Source organism: Pieris rapae, chromosome 7 (assembly GCF_905147795.1).
Source record: "Pieris rapae chromosome 7, ilPieRapa1.1, whole genome shotgun sequence".
Taxonomy (NCBI): domain Eukaryota; kingdom Metazoa; phylum Arthropoda; class Insecta; order Lepidoptera; family Pieridae; genus Pieris; species Pieris rapae.
Window position 1 is genome coordinate 8,678,836 of NC_059515.1, and position 20,392 is coordinate 8,699,227.

The 20,392-nt window shown below is 32.9% G+C and overlaps 1 protein-coding gene across 2 annotated transcripts in view; it reads left to right on the top strand.

Moving 5' to 3' along the window:
- The window catches only part of LOC111004184 (phosphatidylinositol 4-kinase beta), a 44,717-nt gene that overhangs the window by 12,611 nt on the left and 11,714 nt on the right, over nucleotides 1-20,392 (top strand). The window contains exons 1-2 of one of the 2 annotated variants that reach the window (XM_045629027.1): nucleotides 16,069-16,332; nucleotides 16,429-17,320. In XM_045629027.1, the coding sequence (XP_045484983.1) occupies nucleotides 16,256-16,332; nucleotides 16,429-17,320 (969 nt within the window). In that variant the 5' untranslated portion in view covers nucleotides 16,069-16,255. Of the gene's footprint in view, nucleotides 1-16,068; nucleotides 16,333-16,428; nucleotides 17,321-20,392 lie in introns of those variants that run through there. The other variant, XM_045629026.1, reaches the window with a different exon arrangement.

Sequence of the window (20,392 nt, forward strand, 5' to 3'; positions counted from 1 at the left end):
TCTTTTTGCGCGTTAGGGAAAAATAAGAAGAATAGTATTTTTCTGTTGCTCGCGTCGTATTTTTCTACAAACGTAGAATAAGGCGAAATTTTTTTATTCTTTATTCAAATTACTTTTTATAACACTTATGGATCGTCTTTTGTTTCGCTACCAGATATTAGTATTTAAGATTTGTTCCACTTTCTAGAAAGCTGTAATTATAATGTGAGTACTTAATACTAACAGAAATATTTTTTTAGAATGTTCATTATTATCACCTGGTGCTTTAGTAGGTTAATACCCTTTATTTTTTTCGATCAGCTTCCTATCAAGTGGGGACATCGAACAGGTGATGTATTAATGTCCAGCTAGATTTATAGCTATTTATTCTTTAATGTTACCCATCATTAAAACTAAAGTACCTATTGGCACTGCCCTACTGCCTACATATCTGCCGGCAGTCAAGTAATACTGAAATACAACATAGATTTAAATAAATATAATTGAGTAATTGCATTGCATTGCTTTTCTATTCAACATTTCCTTGAGCTAAGAACTCTTTTTTATATTATTTGATGGTGATTTTGAATGTGGATATTAACAACCGCAGCAGTAAGCACTTATTTGTATTATTATCATACCTATCGGCTACTTACACAACAATACTTATGTCTTAACAGACTTCTACATACAGTTATAATACAAAAGTAAATAAACAACCCGTGTGCCTGACACACGCCGTCGAATTTTTAGGACTTTGGCGAGCCGGTTTCCTCACACTGTTTTCAATGTTAAATGCGCACGTAGAAAACTCCATAGGTGCCGGGGATCGAACCGACGACATCAGGGATTAGAGTCGCACCCTGAAGCCACTAGGCCAACACGTAAGCGTAAAGAATTTAGAATTTATATTATTCGAATGACAATCCCTTTTGCGTGCTACACGTGTTACTAAATCCTATTTGTTAATTATCCATAACTGTGTCAGTCTGCCATTCCCCGTTCTACTTTAGACGATAGCATAATGACATGAAATTACGGATATTTGAGTCGTGGTAAGTTATCTTTTGAGCACCTGACCCGTATTAGTTTATTACTTATGAATTAGCGATTTGAACATAAGGACGGTGAGAAATAATTAAGAGATCTTGGTTAAAACGTTGTTGTCTGTATCATAGAGTTTATTAAATGTTGAGACTGGAGATACTTGGTATGTTACCAGGCTCCTAAATGAGTGGAAGCAGTAAACCTAGTTCTGAACTGCTCTAAACATCTGTATAAAGCTCTTTAACATTTGACCGAATTCTTGATAGTGATAGTGGTAATACATATATTAGAACTGCTTTTGAGACCCATGATTTAAATAGCTACACGTTACTCATTCACTCACCTACTCACTCATTCATTCACTCACCTACTCACTCACTCATTCACTCTCTCACACACTTACTCATGCACACAATCAGGTGTGATGATAACGGTTTAACAAGTAAAAAATAAAAAGGAAATGAACTGGATAAATTATTTTATGTAATTAACTTTGTTATGGAAGAGCTGGGAACCCTAACACAGGTATATTTACTTAAAAGGGTTCCCAAATCTTACACTATGAAAAGAAAAATGTACCAACTTAAATGAATAAAGACTTATTATTATTATTATTATATATATTAATTAAAACTATGTTTACTTGGAAGAGATCGCTTATTAGCGTTAATGCTGACCATTGCCCTATGTATTTATTCAATTTTACTTTTTGTAAATAAGTTTATGCTAATAATGATGCTCATACTTTAACAAATCATGTTGAACCTCATTCATAGGTGGACTGGCTGAATACAATATCTGGGGGCACGGCAGTGCTCCCGCCAAGTCGAGCAAAAAAGCGGCACGTCTGTAGGTGATATCCATATTCTATGTATGCATGAAGAATACAATTACTGTACCGTGTATAAATCATAGATATACTGAAATATTTTGCAATTTGGCCACAGTTTTCTATATATATATACCAACAACGTAAATAGTGCAATGTATTTATTTAAAACATAAAAGATTTGTAAGTTTTATATGGTCACGAGTAGATTTTGTTAACTAATTACGTAATATCTTAAATTATGTTTTTAATGGTAAACAATAATTTTAAAACACGTACGGTATAGGTTTAAAAATATAATTTGATTGTCAATTATTTTCATAATACTGTAATACACAGTGTTGACTAATTGTATGAAAGTACAATTTTTTTCTCATACATTACTCATCGATAATATTTCAATCAGCTCTTATCAGTTAACCTTTGATGGAAGCTATGAGTCATTAACCATAGTTGTGCCCCCAGTGAAAGGGGGTTATATTAATTTCTAATAAAGCCCGGTCGTTCATCCCTATACCCAACGTTATTTGGTACAATGTAATGTGTTTGAATCGTTGCGTGGCGATATGCCCATGATAAATGACGATAAGGATTAAATAACGATAGTATATAGAGATAAGGCTTCTTGATTATTTAAAATAGACTTTTCTTGTTTTTATAAGAATATATACCATTTAAAAAAATTAATAAAAAACCAAACTAGGAGCTGTGATGCTACAGGCCTATAGTACAAAATAGAAAACACTGTATTTCGCATAAGAAAATGTTTTAAGTAATTGATAGAGGAATTGATGAACTCTTATATATATATCTATGTATATTCAAACTTCTAACTTAAACTAAACAAAGTACATGTTAAAGCAAGAATTTTTGCCCCCCAAAGTTGAAAAAAATTGTAAATAAATAAACCTTCAATAATTATATCACATAACATTTGAAAAAGCTGGTTTAATTTGCAATCATTACAATATAAATATTTGATTTTATTTTTATCCTATATCCTAGCTGCCTTCAGTACCATCTGAACGAAGTTCCCGTGTAAAGGCATTCACCAGCCTTTTCCAAATAACTCGGTCCATGGCTTTCTTTCTACATTTGTAAAGTGAATCATATATCGAAGCCAATTGTTTTATCGTATTACGTATTAGATAAGAAATGTTTTAGTGTTGCTAAAAATATTTATATAAGACATAACAAAGTGCAAACAATCGTTGTCATGAGTGACTCATAAAATATAACTTGTTTTTAAATTGGACCGAGGCGGCAGTTATAGCTGGGAACTAGTTTTTGACATTTCCTTAAATGTTAACATTTAAAACTAGAGGAATAAGTGTTATTTCGTTTCGTAGCTACGAGATAATGAAAGGTTGGTTGTAAAACAATTTCATGGTTATGTGATCATGGTATAACATTTATAACTACTTACTTGAATTTTTTTACTGATCTTGTGATTGTGGTATATGAGACTGGACTTAATTCAATTCAAATTCAAAGCCTTTATTACAACTAATACAAGAGAAGTTTATAAAATATGTATATAAGAAAGTTCTTTAAGGGTTTGTTGCACAGGTATCCTCTTGTACGCTTGCCTTTGTGGCACAAAGGCCTCCTCCAGCTGTTTCCAGTACTTTCTAACCCTGCTAAGTCTTTGCCACAGAGGACCGTTAGATTTTATGAAGTCATCAGCCCACCGCGCACATGGTCTTCCTCTCCTTCGCTTCGTATTGTAGCGAGGTGTCCATTGAGTTACTTTTTTCGACCATTTTGCTTTCTGATCTCTGAGCGTATGAACAGGTGTCCTGTCCATCTCCATTTAAGCCTTTTGGCTCTGGTCATTACATCATCCCAGTTCGTGATCCTTCGGAGTTCTACACCTATGATTTAATTAATCTTTGCATACTTTTTAGACTTTGAATCAACAGACCATTATCTCAAATTAGAATTTCTAAATTGCTCTTCCGTGTTCCTGTCTAACAGACTCGTGATCGTGCTTTGTTTTATGTTCCTCACATCAACACTAACTACGCGAAAAACTCAGTTTTGTATCGCGCAGCCCGGACATACAACGACCAATATTTAACCCTTGACTTGTTTAAGCTATCGCGGAATGTGGTTAAAAAGAGTATTAAGAATCCATAGCGCAAAATCACCTGCATCGTGAGCATACACACCTTCACGTACTTACTTACCTTACACAACATTATTGAATAATTTTTATTCTTTGTAATATTTGATCCGTTAGTAATTAAATTTTATGTATTATATTTTATCTCTGGCTATATATTATTGTAATCTTTAAATTGTTGTTAGTTGTAGGTTTACGAAATAAATAAATTGATTAAATAAAATCAACATGTGGACCGCTTAACTATAATTAATGCAAAAATAGACGAGACCTTCAAAAAACATCAAATATAATTTATAGTATGACTATGAATTTCTTAAAATTGTACTTTAACTTACCTTACATACGTAATTTTTAATATTTCTCGAGTAACTTTTGAAGTATTATTTCAATGTTATAGCCCAAAGTAATGTGTATGGTTAATTACTATTTCAAAGTGAATGTGTTCCACGCACTAATCGGAACAAGGTTCGTTTACTCACCTGATAAATGATAAGGAAACCATTGTGCTGAGATTTAACATAGGAAATTCTTTTATTTATGAAATATTTAACTAAGTAGTCGGTTCGGTTATCAAGCAGTAAGTGTCTCTCTTTAAATATATTTATATGATTCAGAATAAAACGTTTATTAGTTATCATTACCAACGGGCGACAGAGTGTGCCACGATGTGATGACAAAATTTATATCCCGTTATTTGACATCAGATAAAATGCGTGTTTGTTTTGTGTTCAAAAATTACATGACTACATGATGTAATTAAGTAATTATTTTTTAATAAGGTTGTTAATAGGTATATGCTTAATCCAGTGGCTTTGACACGTTGCTTGAAAACATTTAAAATATATATAATAGTCTATTATTCGTAATGCGAACAAATGCTATCGGAATTTTATTTTCAAATTGGGAAATCAATTGTGAAACGTAAATTAAATATTGTATTAATCTTGTAGTACTGATGGTTGTTTATATATTATATCTACTATCAGTATATTATATCAGTCGTGTTTTGTTATCAGGCTATCTTGACCATCATATTTCCATTCAAAAGGTTTCCAGTTTGAGTAAACCAGAGTAGTTTTCATGTAATAGAATGCATGATTTTCACCATCTAAACGTAATCTTAGAACGGGTTTTGTTACACAACGTTGAAAGTAAATAGATACATCTTGAATCGACCATTTACATGATCGACGTATATCCAATCGTGTAATGTAGACGTAATATCACGTGAATGCTACGTGATCATATATGTAGCTTTAAAAATTTAAATTTTCTAGTTATAAGTGTCAAAGATATATTCGATATAATTCACCTGTCTTCTGATTAAAGAGTGGAATCCGCTTTTATGAGGTTATAAACTCGTTGTAGTGTAATTTTTATAAGTATAAGTATACTAGAATACCTAGAATATTAAACCGATAAATAAAAGAAATAAAAAATTATAAACAACACATAAAAGAATACCTGGTAGGACTACCTGGCCCTCATCATCATGGATTTGATGATGAAACCGTAGAGAAATTAAGAGAGTTTAAACTAGGCTACAACTCTACAAGTGTTTTATATTAATTCCTTAATAATGTTTATTTGTTATAGTCAAATTGATGGCCGCAGTTCGTAATAGTACAACAATTAATAAACTTAAGAAAAAAGATTTACACACTTGACTTTGAACTGTTTGTAAATATAGATTTTATATGCTAGTCCCGGATGTCGATGTCTTATCAGTTTGATAAGTACTACAAAATACATCGGGGCTGCCCTGACACACAAATTTACAATTTACAAAATTTATATCCCGTTATTTGACATCAGATAAAACGCGTGTTTGTCTTGTGTTAAAAATGACATGACTTTAAATGATGCAGTTAATTATTTTATTAATAAGGTTGTTAATCTCGGTAATATTAGTTGACGCTATCACAACAGAGTAAGAGATGGGTCAGAACATTTATTTACAGTATATCCTATGTGTTAATGACTTCCCGGAGACGTTAAAAATAATAGAGATAGCACTAAATAGACAATTGTGGAATGCCTTGGAGGAGGCTATGTTGTCTCGTATATGTATTAAGCTATTATAAACGACGCCGGTGGCTCATGTAAACTAGAAAAATCATTGTAATTTAAACATATAAATATGGAATTTTTACCTGTAAAGTCGTGGTTTATTAGCAGCCTTTCACGATACCTATCGAACTTTACCGTACGCCGTTTTCAAGTACCATTGATTTTGAAAGAAACTCGCAGCTGCTATTTATGTGGTTCAGAGCTTCAGATTTCTACTAAAGCACGATACTGAACGAATTGCGCAACAGGTATATTATATATCTGTGTAAAATATATTTTACGAAATACATATTACATATTTTCAAGATGTAGTACGAGGTATACAAATTGTGAATGTGTGAAATCCAGGCCTTGCTAGTGAAGGGACAAGTTAAAAGCACCCATAACCGACGAGCATGCAAGGTGAAAGTCATAAAAGTGGATGAGGGTATATTATATATATCAGGACCGTAGCGTGTGGAGATCTGTAGTCTCTGCCTACCCCTTCAAGAAAAAGGCGTACAGATATAAATAGAAATATAAATTGTGATATTGGTATTTGCAGTGACTGCTTGTCAAATTATTGATAGTCGGCTATTTTAATATTACAATAATAAATTATAATTGACAGTTCGGTTTTAATTCAACAACGGAGTGAACGTGAATTGGATGCCTTAAAATCGTTTGGCTAACCCATAAAAATTACATATTACTTAGTAAATTAGTTTAATTATTTTTTTAAAAGAACATATTTCAGTGTACCGGACCGTTCGTACGGTGAGAAGAATCGTTATGTATATGATGACATGCAATTTTATTTCTTTCGCTATGAAAGTACTGCGCTAACTTTCGCCATGCCTGATTTCGTCAAGTTACGTAGTGATACAAATCAATCTCATGCAAATCGATCTACAAATTATCGGTACGCTGTCTTTCAAAATTACAAATCATTCACTAATAAAATAAAACTGTCTTGCAGTTTACTATCAAAATAACTGACAAAATTGGAAGAGATCGCTCGAATGCGATGAGGCCGCTAGTTATCCTCCTTTTCATTTATTTATTTCAATTGTATTATGTTACTGCTACGTTTTAATAAAGAAAGATTATCACAAAAAAAAAATTATAAATGTGACGAATACTTAAATGATCCATCCAATCCTTGAAATTGATTTGCTCCAGTTCAAACAATTTGTATCATGCAAAACTTAGGGATTAAAAACAGTGGCGGAAAGTTTCTTGCCAGTTCTTCTTGCCCGCTCTACGCCCTTGACTTGCGAGCTGGTAGTAAATGTAAACTTACAATAATTTTTTTTTGCGTTCATAAGTCTACTTATACGAATAAAGATATACATATTGATTGTAATACAATTGAATAAAAATTTAATCGCTATAAAGAAAATTTACAAAAATTTACGAATTTTGTACTAAATCTCTTCATGCAACTGTTTTAATTCGTCAAAATTCTCAAGGGAAAAGTCGTTGTAAGTAGATCAACATACACGTTGAGACTACGTTCTAAATCGTGACCTGCACTAGGCTGTCTAAGGCTAGATGATATTGTAAACGTAGCACCAATGAAGCCAAACAAGATTAGCACGCTCATGGTTTTATTGGATTACCATAATGACATTGCCAACGTCTGGAATTAAATGGAAAATATGAATATTTTAACTAACGTTCAATTATTTCACTAACTGTATTGTGAAAAAGATTTTATTATTTATTAATTAGCAGTACGATATTGTATTCTATTTATAAATACTCTTATGCCCAGAGGAAATGGTAGAATATAATATATTTGATTATTAAAGTTGGCTTACTATATTCAAATTAGTTTGAAACGAAAAAATCATTTGAAATTCATACAGTAGGCAGACATCGAGGTCTTTGAGTACACTTGCACCGCAACTCAAGCATTCAATAAGGCTGTACAAATACTGTACAAATCAATAAATATACTCTCTGGTATAGTATAGGCACTTAAGTAATGGAGTTTAGTTAAAACATCAGTATTTTATGTATGACTATAATTGCTAGCTTTAATGGGCATACAGTAGAATTGAAGTTTAATAAATGTGATTATAATCTACCTTACATTGGCATTATTGTCTGTAATGTGGCAAATGTATGTATGATTAATTTTATATCTTATATTCTATAGCTTTGTTTGATCAGAACCGGGTGATAAAATAATTTATTAGCTTACTAACATTATATTGTTAGTTAGAAGTACTAGTATGTTTGTCTTCGTCGATTTATATATTTTGTATTGTATTTTTATTATTAGAATTGTTTGATGATTTGCTTTTTTTTAAAAAGGGTACCGAGAGTTGTTTACGCCGGCTTTTTCTCTCGGCCAACACCCTGTCTTCTTTGCCGATGAGTAGGGATGCCAACAGGTTCGAATTTAATGACGTGGAATAACTGATACCATGATGATTTTATGTTCCAAAATAAATGTATTTTATTTTATCTACTTAGCTAACGTTCTGCTATTATATGTGCTTTGTATCTTATTTTTATCAGAGAAACTTTTTGTGGATATATCCATTGTGTTAATTTTATGTTTTATTTAAAATATATGTATGTGTTTTGTTTCCTAAATAAATAAGATAATAAACTATAATATCTATACAAAGGGTAGAAATTCAAAACCACTGAGTCCGGATAGGATATTTTTTGAGAAAAGTTAATCCAGGTCATTGACCTTTTACTGACATCGGAAAAGTACCCTTTTTACTCTTTGGAATGGTCTTAAAACGATTTTCCTTGTTTGAATTTTTATGTAACTGTTGACGACTTAAGCAAACAATCGCGTATGGCTTGCTTAATATAGATGGAATATGTATTGTAACAGCCACTTACATAATAAAGACGTCACGGTCCAGAAGCCTTCAAGAATTTTCTTAGCCAATCTTCTGTAAATTGGCATAGCGCACCGCATATTAATTTATTTGAACGCGATACTCGTAACACTTTTCAAATAATTTTACAATCTTTAGTAGATTTTGCGAAACTATTACTAATCGTTGCTGAAGAGTTGTGGAAGAGTTTTGTTTATAAACGAATGCACTACGGCTGGCTGAAATGTTTTGATTGTTCATTGTAAAGTGATATGAGAGTAATAAGGACAAAACATTGAATAGTTGTTTGAGGCCTTATGGATTTAGAAGGTTTATTAATTATTATTTCTTTACCAACACAGACAGCGCGCGCGCTAATAACACACACAACCACACTCTCAAATCCTGTCACGCACACACGCGCGTATGTGAATATTGTTTACAACAAATGGAAAATAAATGTTTAGAAAATTAGATTTAACATAAAAGTACTTACTATATATTTTACTTATATTCCTTTTACTTCAAACATGCATCATTATCCTCGTGAGAGCTGTAGTCTAGCCACAGAACGCTTTGGGTCCCCGTCAGATCAATTTCGTTTAAAAAAAAACTATTATGTTATGAATAAAACCTACATAAAATAATAAATATGAAAATAATATCTTATAACTAATCTTCTTATCTTACATACTTATATGTTTTTAATTTCTACATTTTGTAAAAATTATGTTTAGTCTAATTGTCATACATTTTAGATGGAAGATTTTGTAAAATAATTAGTAGATTTAGTACTATGTATGATGTCGTAAATTTAATAATAAATAAACGAATAATAAAATAAAACTTGCTTGTGAAGGCAGCCCGATTATAAACAATTAGGTCGTCCACCATATAAAGCGTATTAATTACATGTATCGCTTAGGCGGCGCCTCGCTTACTTTGCGTGTGTGCATTACTTCTAATAATCAATATAAACCAAATAAAGTAAATAAAACCGTACAAATAATATTGAAATGTACATGGTCTATGTTTAAAACATATCAAATAGTTAAATTAAATTTTTGATTATTTTAAAAACTGGTGTAAGTTAAAATCTCAAGATATTGGCGCAGTCGAATTGTCATTTTTATTGGCACACTTACCAATATTTGAATTAAGATGTCTATCTCAGATGGTCAAAAATGGAATGAGATATATGTTATTGGGTTTGGGCGTTAGGCACTTGCTAGGGCAGCCAAACTAAAACCACTCGAGGTATTATATCAGATGAGCCTTCTGCCCGTTCGTGCAATTCTATAAATAATTATTTTAAAACAATATTTTAATCATTCATTATTCAAACTACGTAACGCAAGGTCATCGTCAATGGGGTGTTTCCGTTGCGATCGCTGAATTTACGTATTCCGTTGTTTCTTGGCCTTAGAAAGTAGATTTGGCAATTTCATTCATTTTGGAGCTCGGTGGGCAAGATATTTTTATCTTTGATATCTGATTTTTTTTCTCATTCATGTAATTATAACTGTTGCTATGTTACATTTTAATACAATTTTTATGAGTATTAATTAGCATTACCTTACACGCCTAGTAGTAATGAAATTTTTGCCATTACATTTTTACTTATAATTAGAGCTCGATTATGCATTGAGAAAAGGGTCAAATATCTCCTCTATCCTCTCTATCGTCTATCCTCCCATTTTGAAATTCTCAAATTTGTTCCGTCCGGCGTAGATGATCTTGGGCAGAGGGGTACACAGGGGCTAATTAAAGAACTAAGTTGGCACCTGGGAGATAGTATCAGTGACCTTAGGCTGGCCTTCGCACGAATAATTATCTCAATACTGCAAAGATTTAATGCCAGCATTAAAGTTACACTGCTACAGTTGTTTTAATTTTCTATGTATCAATTTGAAGTTATTGTAATTCATATTAAGATGTAGGTTTATAATATTGTAAATACTGTGTTACTAATATTAATTAAATGGCATTATGTTAAAGAAGATTGTCGTTATACAACTTGTTTACATAACTAACGATGAACACGTTGTTTTGTTGTGTAAACTATACAATAACAATTTTTGAAAATTAAATGCTTTCCACATAAATTGGTAAATAGCAAAGGGAATTTGTAAATCAACTCACGCGCAAGTGCATTGCGGAAGGCGTCTCGTCGAGGTTTTTTGTTTTATGTAGTAATGACTTCCTATTATATGGTTAGGGCCGGCTCTCAATGCAGGACAAAGCCGGGCTCATGAACCGGAACGCTATGTGGGAAACTATTTTTTATGCTGAAGTACACAGAGGATACAGTTTTTGTTGAGTATGTTGTATGATGGATTAACGACGTACATGCATTTGTATGCCGTAGGACAGTTTCACACATATATCTCGAATATAACGTATATTTTATCTTTTGAAACCGAATTATAAGTATTGAACCGTATTGTATGCATGTTGATTACAAAGGTTTTTCATATTAAGGATTTTCATCTCCCAAAATTATAAACAATCTCTAAACTTATCTCATTGATTGGATGGATTGGATTGATATTATATGGATTTAACTGTATATACATATACAGAAGATATAAGATTTTACTTCCGAACGCTCATAAAGCGATATTCTGCTCTACTTTCACTAAAAAAATATTTCTAATGCATGAGAAGTTTTCAACATATTGTTTTTCTTGTACACGTGGAAAGCCACCTCAATTCAATCAAACAACCATTGTTTCATTATTGACGTCATGTACGTGTGTTTGTTCAAATGTTCCACGAAATGTGTCTAGGGATTGAATGAGTCTAGACTGAGACGCGAACCAGTACATACTGACAGGGCTATTCACCTAAATAATACTAAGTTTAGCGTCACGCGTAGACAAGAAATAATATATATATTTAAATAGAAATGAATCGCATTTATACCTTGAACTGTAAGGAAGGTTTTATGAGAATCTCTCCAAGGAAAAATTAGAGACGATTGAAAAAACTTAGTTTTATTGAGTACTTCGGTTTTTTTCCTGAAAAGCGAACAGTCTATGGGGTAGCATAGTAAAATGTTTCATATGTTGGTTTAGCTACTAAAAAGGTAGGCTAATTAAAAGAAACTCATTAAGGCGAAGCGAAGTTTGCGGGGGCAGCTATTATAGGTAAAATACAAATATCGATCCATAAGGTCTTCGCTTTTGCTTGGAAATAATGGAATTTTTCTGTTCAAAGAGCATTTTCTGAATGGCCTGACTCTGACGTCATTCTTCCGTTACCGCCGAATACCAATAAGATTTGGTACAATTTTGTGGGACTCCCGCAGTTTCTAGCAGTCTAGCTGACCACTTGGCTGCTGTAAAGCACTAAAATACGCTTATTTATTTGTCTGAATAACAGCGAATTAATTCAAAAAACAACTTTAATAATATCGAATTATTATCTCTCAACATGATGTACCTATTTCTGGCTGAGCACAATGCCCTACACACACGAAACATCCAATTATAGATACAATGTAATAAATTCGTGTTTATATATTTAATTATTATTTATGTAAAATCAAAGAATACGTATTTTAAATTTAGAGGTTTCTTCATTTGTTTTTGATAACTTATATTTGAAATGCTAAATAAGAATTTATAAAGACAATTAGCGCCACACAAAAATTCATCTTAGGCGACAAATTAATATTAAATTATTATTTATTATTGATTGACTTTGATTTATATGTAATCGTTAAATTTTCAATAAGAAAATTATCGATCGTTAATTCTTTAACGGCGATTTGTCCTTTCATAGGATCACGCGCTTGCATCGTGGTTGCTTATTAAGTATATTGCATATCTTTTGTACTAACCAATATTAAAATTAATATTCCTATAAAGCTATATAATGAACAAAATATTAAATAGCATTGTTTTGTAAACATTGATGTCATAATGCATTTTTTAACGGTTCTCTATGATGCACATTCTATAGAATCGATTTGTCGTTCGTAAACAATATGGATTAGATAAAATCATGTTTACAAGCCACGTTTGTTGCATAGATGTATATGCAGCACGATTTGTGTAAGGATGTGTACCAGGTATTTTAATATAAATTATAATTAATTTATTATAAAACTTTAGTATCCCCATTGCTTGCCCCTACGCAACCAATCTAATTGAAATCTATATGCCATCTGTTATCGTTTACTGAGCCAATGAATGTGGTCCATTGTAGTCAATTCATTTTCGTAAAGGTTCATGACAATGTTTTTGTAAGGGTCAGATTTTTCATAGCACACTATTGTTTCGAATTTCTATTTCACAAATCACAATATTTAAAATGAAAAAGTGTTAATACTTTTACGATGACGTCATTACGTCGCGCTCTCCTAAAGTTATTGAATATTAAAATATTATATAATGTTATATTTTATATACGAAATTGGTGATTGCGGCTTTGTGTGTGTTAAAAGTAATTTTTCGTATATTTAGTATATGTGTGTTTGGGGGCGTTCCAGTATTACGTAAGAAGATTTACTGCTATTATTCCCCCCCCCCTTCTTCTTGTCAGCTCAAGTAATCAAAGCTCGCAAAAATAAAAGTACATAAACGTATTAATTTTTTGTAGGAATCCTCGAAAATGCATTTCAAGCATAAACAAAATGTGTGGGTAATGTGTGTAAAAAACTAAGTAGTTATTGTTGACGTAATCACTAAATAAGAAAATTAAAGACCCCTCCCTCCTCCCTTCTATAGTGCTTACGTATTACTTGGACGTCCCCTTTGCTTTAATAATTTAAAATCGTTATAAGCTAGTAGTTGAAAACTCCTTCAGATGTAAAAATCAATTCGTACCTAGCTTGTAATTTCTTAGCAGTTGCTATTTCTCTAAGTTACATCAAAAAATTATATTTTCAATGTAATAGTAAAATTCTAAGATATTGTGATTTGATATTAAGGCTGATATAATCACAGATGTCGTCAAAATATAATTTTAGTAACAAATGTATGGAAAAAACTAATACGATTTTGTCTAGACCGCTGCCCTTTGTTGTATAGTCTGGAATTCCAATTTAATTATTTCTATTAATTTGATAGAGTCATAATTTTCGTTCGCATTATGTATATGAAATTGGCGAATATTATTATTTGGCACGCAACATGAAGGTTGTATATGCCTATATAAGCTCATGAAACATTTTTTCTTAGTCACGATTATTTATTAGGTTTTTTTTGATACGCCATTGTGTAGCTTATTTTATAGATTTGTGGTACTTGTAATCGTTTGAGTCTTTGAGAAAAACTAATTTACTGATCTAATGTATAGGTGTTTAGGGATCTAATGTAAATGACACACCCATATGAGACCTGCCCGCCAACAAAAACTGCAAAAAGTAATCCAGTTAACTTTTGTATAGGTTGAATACTTTTTATTTGATGTGATCATCATGCTATTCAAAAATAAAAAAAACCTATGTTAAATTATATAAGTTTAAAGTAAAAGTGGTGTCGTTTTATCGGAATACCGAGTAGTGAAATATATGTTTAATAATTAATAAAATTCATCGCAATTCGATCTAAATTATAAATGCAAAGTAGGTTCTTTGAATGTTCTAGAGAGTTGTATGTGCATTTCTTACGTTTACGACAAATATTTGATTTAACAGGATATGACAACCGACGTTTCTTGCACAACTCATAGTACCCTTCACTAGTTTCAACACTGATATATAAAAAACATGTGTGTTTTTGTGTTAATTACATTTTTGTCCAAAAATTTTAAGCCATTACGATTGATATAGCAAAGTGATTTGTCGAGGTTCGTCCAGAAGTACTTTTCTGATCTAATTGGTTACGGATTGGCCTAATTATAATTAATAAGGCATGAGCTCTAAATGTTTTTCCTCTGAAATCTTAGAGGACAAATTATTTACGTTTGATTGATGACTAACCAGTTTGTATTATTTAAATGATTGCCGTTAGTTCGTCATCAGCACATCTGTGTATAGGAAGAACATATGCCCGCTCGATAAAGTTCTAAATATAAACAGCACTTCGTTTCGTAGACGGTTAACTCATCCTAAATACTTCCCCTAGGTCATTAAGTTCGGTGGGGTCAATATACATACTTTGATAGTGTACTTGTTGAAATTATTTGAGGTCGTTGGCCGCTTTCTCCGTGCTTTCTTCAATCTTATGTCATGCCTGCCGTAAACAAGCTGAGAATAGATCAAAACACTGCCGGTCTTTTATTTATTTATACTTCGTTACTATAGAATATACATTAAAAAGATTAGAAACACTTACAGAGGGTTAAAGTACAAGAAGTGCATAATTAATTAACAAAAAGAAACTAAAAGGGACATTCAACTATAACTAAAATTAAATAAAAGAAAATCTAAAGAAAAATATAAATAATAATATGTATAAACTGATATGTAGCTGCCAAAGGTTTATTGACTTAAAATTAATTTATAAGTAGTAGCTAACGAGGCAGAAGAAGTAGATTTTTATTTAAATTTAAAGTCTGATCTCGTCCGATAGAAATTGGTAAGGATACTTTCCATACTTTTACTATATTTCTAAGGTTATATTGAGCTTTGTGTAATAATTGTTGCAGCATACATATATCTTATAGAGTGCCAAATATAATATAAACGGATATGGAATAGTGTCCATTAAATTTTTTTCGTATTATAACCCGTTTATTTTAATTATATTTCGATTTTGTCGTACGTGAGGGATTTGATACACTCAGTTAACAGTATATATTGTATATTTTAATATTCATCACCTAAATACCATTCAACCGTTTTAGAACGATTTGCAAGTTCAATCAATGAATGTCAATTTATTAGTCCTTTTACGATATCGTGGTATGAAATCCAGGCCCATACATGACTGCATAGCCGTTGCTCAGCTGAGAAAAAATTCATTGCTACGTGATATGTTTAACGAATTAACATTCGTCCAAATTGAGCAAGACTGTCCAAGGCTATGTACAATTTACTCAAATATACATTAAATTATATGAATGTATTCTTGGACTGTGGAACTTGTCTATGTGCTTATGCAAGTGCAAAGATGGCCTACAATTCATAATGCCTTAATATTTGTTTATTTGTACTTTGGTTTTGTTTAGTTGCAGTTTGTAATCGAGGTGATCCTTATTCTGTGGTATGCGACGCCGCGTGCCTGTTTTGTTGCGTAAATTAGTTTAGTGTACGCTCGCGTTCGAGTCGGACGTTCTCTTGCGATATTGTTTATTCGGTTACGTACTTCGCGTGTTCTAAGTGCTTAGAGTTTGCAGACATCTGTTATCATGCGCGTGTTTTAACATGATTAATCCACAATTAGTGACTGTTTCGGACGTGTGATAAAAATTAAAAAAAAAAAACAAATGGTGAAAAAGATTATAGTTGTCGGTATACGTCATTATGAAGACCCTTTCTATAAGAGTCTTGATAGTAAATATAGGTACTTATCAATCATGAGTGTTCATTGAGTTACGTGAACGAAGTGTGAAGTTTTTGTGGTGATAATGTGATTAAAATCATTTTATTTTGTCCGTAGGCATGTGACGGGCGCGAGTGGGCCGCCGGCAGGATGCGGCCATCAGAGAAACAGGTCTCTGGATTCCGTTCTCCAACGGATACCAGAGGATATGACACCGACGTCGCCGGAGGGCGGGCCCGCCCGCTTCCAGGGGGACATGGGCCGTATTGCACCCCGTCTCGCCCTCCCGCCTGAAATTCCCGCCGGATCCGATGACTCAGGCATTCACACACCCCCCGATGGAAACGACGAAGAAAGACCGACCCCCGCCGCGGCTAGATCGCGAGAAAGCCTCGATTCTGGCAATCCGGAAGACACGGATAAACCACCCGATCCACCTGATACAGCCGTCGAGACTCCGGCAACCGCGGCCGCAATCGACACGGCCAACCACAAAGACTTTCTCCTGCGGCTATTCGAAAGTAAACTCTTCGACATGAGTATGGCGATATCATATCTCTTTAACTCGAAAGAGCCAGGTGTGCAAACCTACCTAGCCAACAAACTGTTCTCTTTCCCTCACGAAGACGTCGACTTCTACCTACCGCAACTAGCGACAATGTACATAGAGCTAGGGGAGGTCGCTGAACTACTGCGGCCGTATTTAGTGCATCGGTGTAAACAAAGTGCTGATTTTTCACTTCGGCTCGCGTGGCTGTTGACCGCTTTTGGAGGTGACGTCAAGAGGTCTAGAGCGACGAAGCTAAGGGATTCGATACTAGCTGAGGAGATACGGCCAGCCGCAAGGAGAGGCCACCATAGATCTCAATCGGACGCCTCAGCGTTGAGGCTAGCAACGCCATCTGGGAGACATTTAGGGGATTTGGCGTCTGGCCGGGCGTTCGATAACGGATGCCTTTGTGGGGAACAATGTTCGTGTGGAGCACCACGACTCGCGCCGCAAACACAGGTGAGTTTAGTCTAGACAGTTTGAAAATATAATAATGCCCTAACGAAAACTATTTGTCTTTTTACGTTGAAGATATTATTTTCATGAATACAAATCATTTATTATAACGGCAAATAACTGCTGTACAAATAATTAATTGTTATTTCCCTGTTCAGAGAAGTAAACTATTTATTTAAATTTACATTGTACATTCCTTCCCTATATTTAGAACCGGAACATTTTCAAATATTTGTTTACAAATTCATTTAAATATATGGATTAGTTAATTATCATTATCTCATCGACATCCCTTAATAGACGTGAGTGATAAAGATATCTTTTGATTGATAAAGTAATCGTTATTTTAATGCAAAGTATTTATTAAAATATAATAAATACTTGCAGTTTCGTTTGTAAGTCAATAGTAATAAGGACATAACAATTCATAGCGAATGAAGGCGTTTATAAAAATGACACAATTACGAAATATAATACCCTACCAAAAATTAGGTCATAAACTCAGTCACACCAAAACTGGGTGAGGCATTCGATTTCACTAGACATAGTTATCATAGTCGTTGACCTTTGGGGCCATCGCCTACACTGTAAAAAGTTTTTGGTAAAAAAGTATATTTTCTGATATTATTTGGCATTAATACAAGACAAACAGAGGCATTTTATGAATATTTGACCAAATCAAATTGCGAGTGATATGGATGAGCGGAATCTACACTCCACTTGGTAATTCAGGGTCCGAGATACGTGGGCAGTAGACAGATCTGAAACTGAAAGTAAACAACAGTATAACTGATATTTCAGCTCACTTTTAGCAGACAATCCCTGGAGTTTCTTACTAGGATCTCAAAAGATGCAAACCGAAATGATGGCAAATGAAACGATATTTGGTTTAATAGCTTGCGTTTTGAAAAAAAACTTTTCTATCTAATATAGTTGGAAGGAAATAAAATATTTCCTGTATAGATTAGACTGTAGTAGTACTAATAAATTAATGTGAAGCAATGTCATGCTAATTTACTTTCAAACGTATCGACTATAGATAGATAGATATTTTTATGGTCATACCTACTCAATTCAAGAAACATTCTTACTCGTTTGAGTTATAGCCACTTTTTTAACTGCGTAGTTATTCTAGTTTTGTAAGAAAATCATGGTTAGGAGACCGGCATGTCAGAATCAGTAAAATATCAGAAACTGGCTGATCAATAAAAACAATATGATAAAATAACAAACAATTTTTTGTACATGAAATATATATGTACTTTTACACTCTTTACGTAATACCTTATCTAATTCTTATTCGTTAGACGTGCTTTACTCGGAAATCTTTATCTGTTGCAAAATTATGGCTTCACTTTAGAATAGAAATTGCTAACTTTATATACTACACCACAATACGTATTAATATTCATGAAATTCTAGCTGGTTTCAATAAAGCCTTCTTGGCGTTAGTAAAATAATACTATTTCTATGGCGGTTTTTATTCGATTACATATACATACCCATTTATCGAGGTCATAATCATATCCGTATATACAAAACGTCCGTTTCTCTTTCTTTAAACCGCCACCGAACGCTGAACCAGCACTCGCTGGATTATATATATTCGAGCTTTTGTGGTAAGGGCTATCGTTCAATAACAAAGCCTCGCTTGTGGGGATTCCCCGGGATTTTACCCTTACTAAGCAAATCAATAGATGCATTTAAGTATTGTGGTGATTTAATAGAATACGAAATTTAAACATGGACTTTAAAATGGTACATTATTTTGGGTGTTTCATTAACTTCTTTTAATAACATTATTATTCATAATTTAATATCAAATTTATCACAATGATTTAGGTTATATTCGCTAACAATTCGGTGCTCTCCAATGTGTGATTCGCCAGGTAGGGTGCACGAAAATGTAAGAACAGATTTCGCCGGACTATGACTATCATATATCTATTCAAAAAAGTACACAAAAAAAACAATTAAAATCTGGAAGGTGCGCGTTTAAGCGTGTATGGTTAAACGTTCGTATACGCGCAGAAAAATACGCAAGGCTGTAACCTTCATATAACTTGGTATCGGGATCACTTTTAGTTGCTCGCTAGTACTGTTATGGAAAACATCGTGCGGAATACCTTAGACCTTAAAAGTGGAGCACAGAAGGCTGCGGGTGTCGAATATTAGGAAAAAACTAATTATCACGAAACAAATGCATAATTTTGTCCGTTGTAGCGCGCTACCATGTTTTTTATTAAATGTCCATGATGTAAAATCTTTTATATAAATCTTGACATATTAAAGTCAAAGTCAAATCGTTTATTTCAATTAGGCACTTTTGAAAGTCAAAATTACACGTTGAAAATATTTAAAAATATCTTTTAGTTGCGACTTTTAAAATAGTTGTTACAATATTATGTATAGATGCTTACTCTATCTCTCGCTTTAAATGATACCAGCATTATGCAGAGTGTTAATCACAGCACATTCCTCTAATCATTGTTATTAATCCACTTCCGTTGAAATGATACATCATACCGTTTATAGTCTTAATTAGGACACTCGGCATTACTCGAACATGTATGGCGGATAACGTTTGTATGGTTTATATGGGCACAACGTTTTTCATTTTCATACAGAGTTTTTGCTCAAATTGTTGAGGATTATTTAATCGGAAGAGTACAAAAATAGCAGTAGGTAATGGGTATGTAGAAATAAATGAACATTGCTGAGAAATACTAGATGCAATAAAAAGGATATTAAAGTTAGAATAGAAATAAATGTAAATCCTTCACTTGTTCTTGTTGTTCTGTATGAGGAAATACTGTAATTATTGATTATTGACGTCAATAGACTAAAAAACCGTGGCATATGAACACATTGTTTATTAATTACTTTGATAGTAATAATTCTATACCTAGTAATTCAACTTCTGAAAATAATGTTATCAAAGGGAATCATAGATAATTAGAATATTTAACAGCCTTTCAGGTTGGCACACAGTTAAACTATTGGGAATATTGAATAAAAATAATCAGTGGCGCGGGTCCTTTTTTTAAGTGTAGGCCTCAGATTTCTGTATCTGTT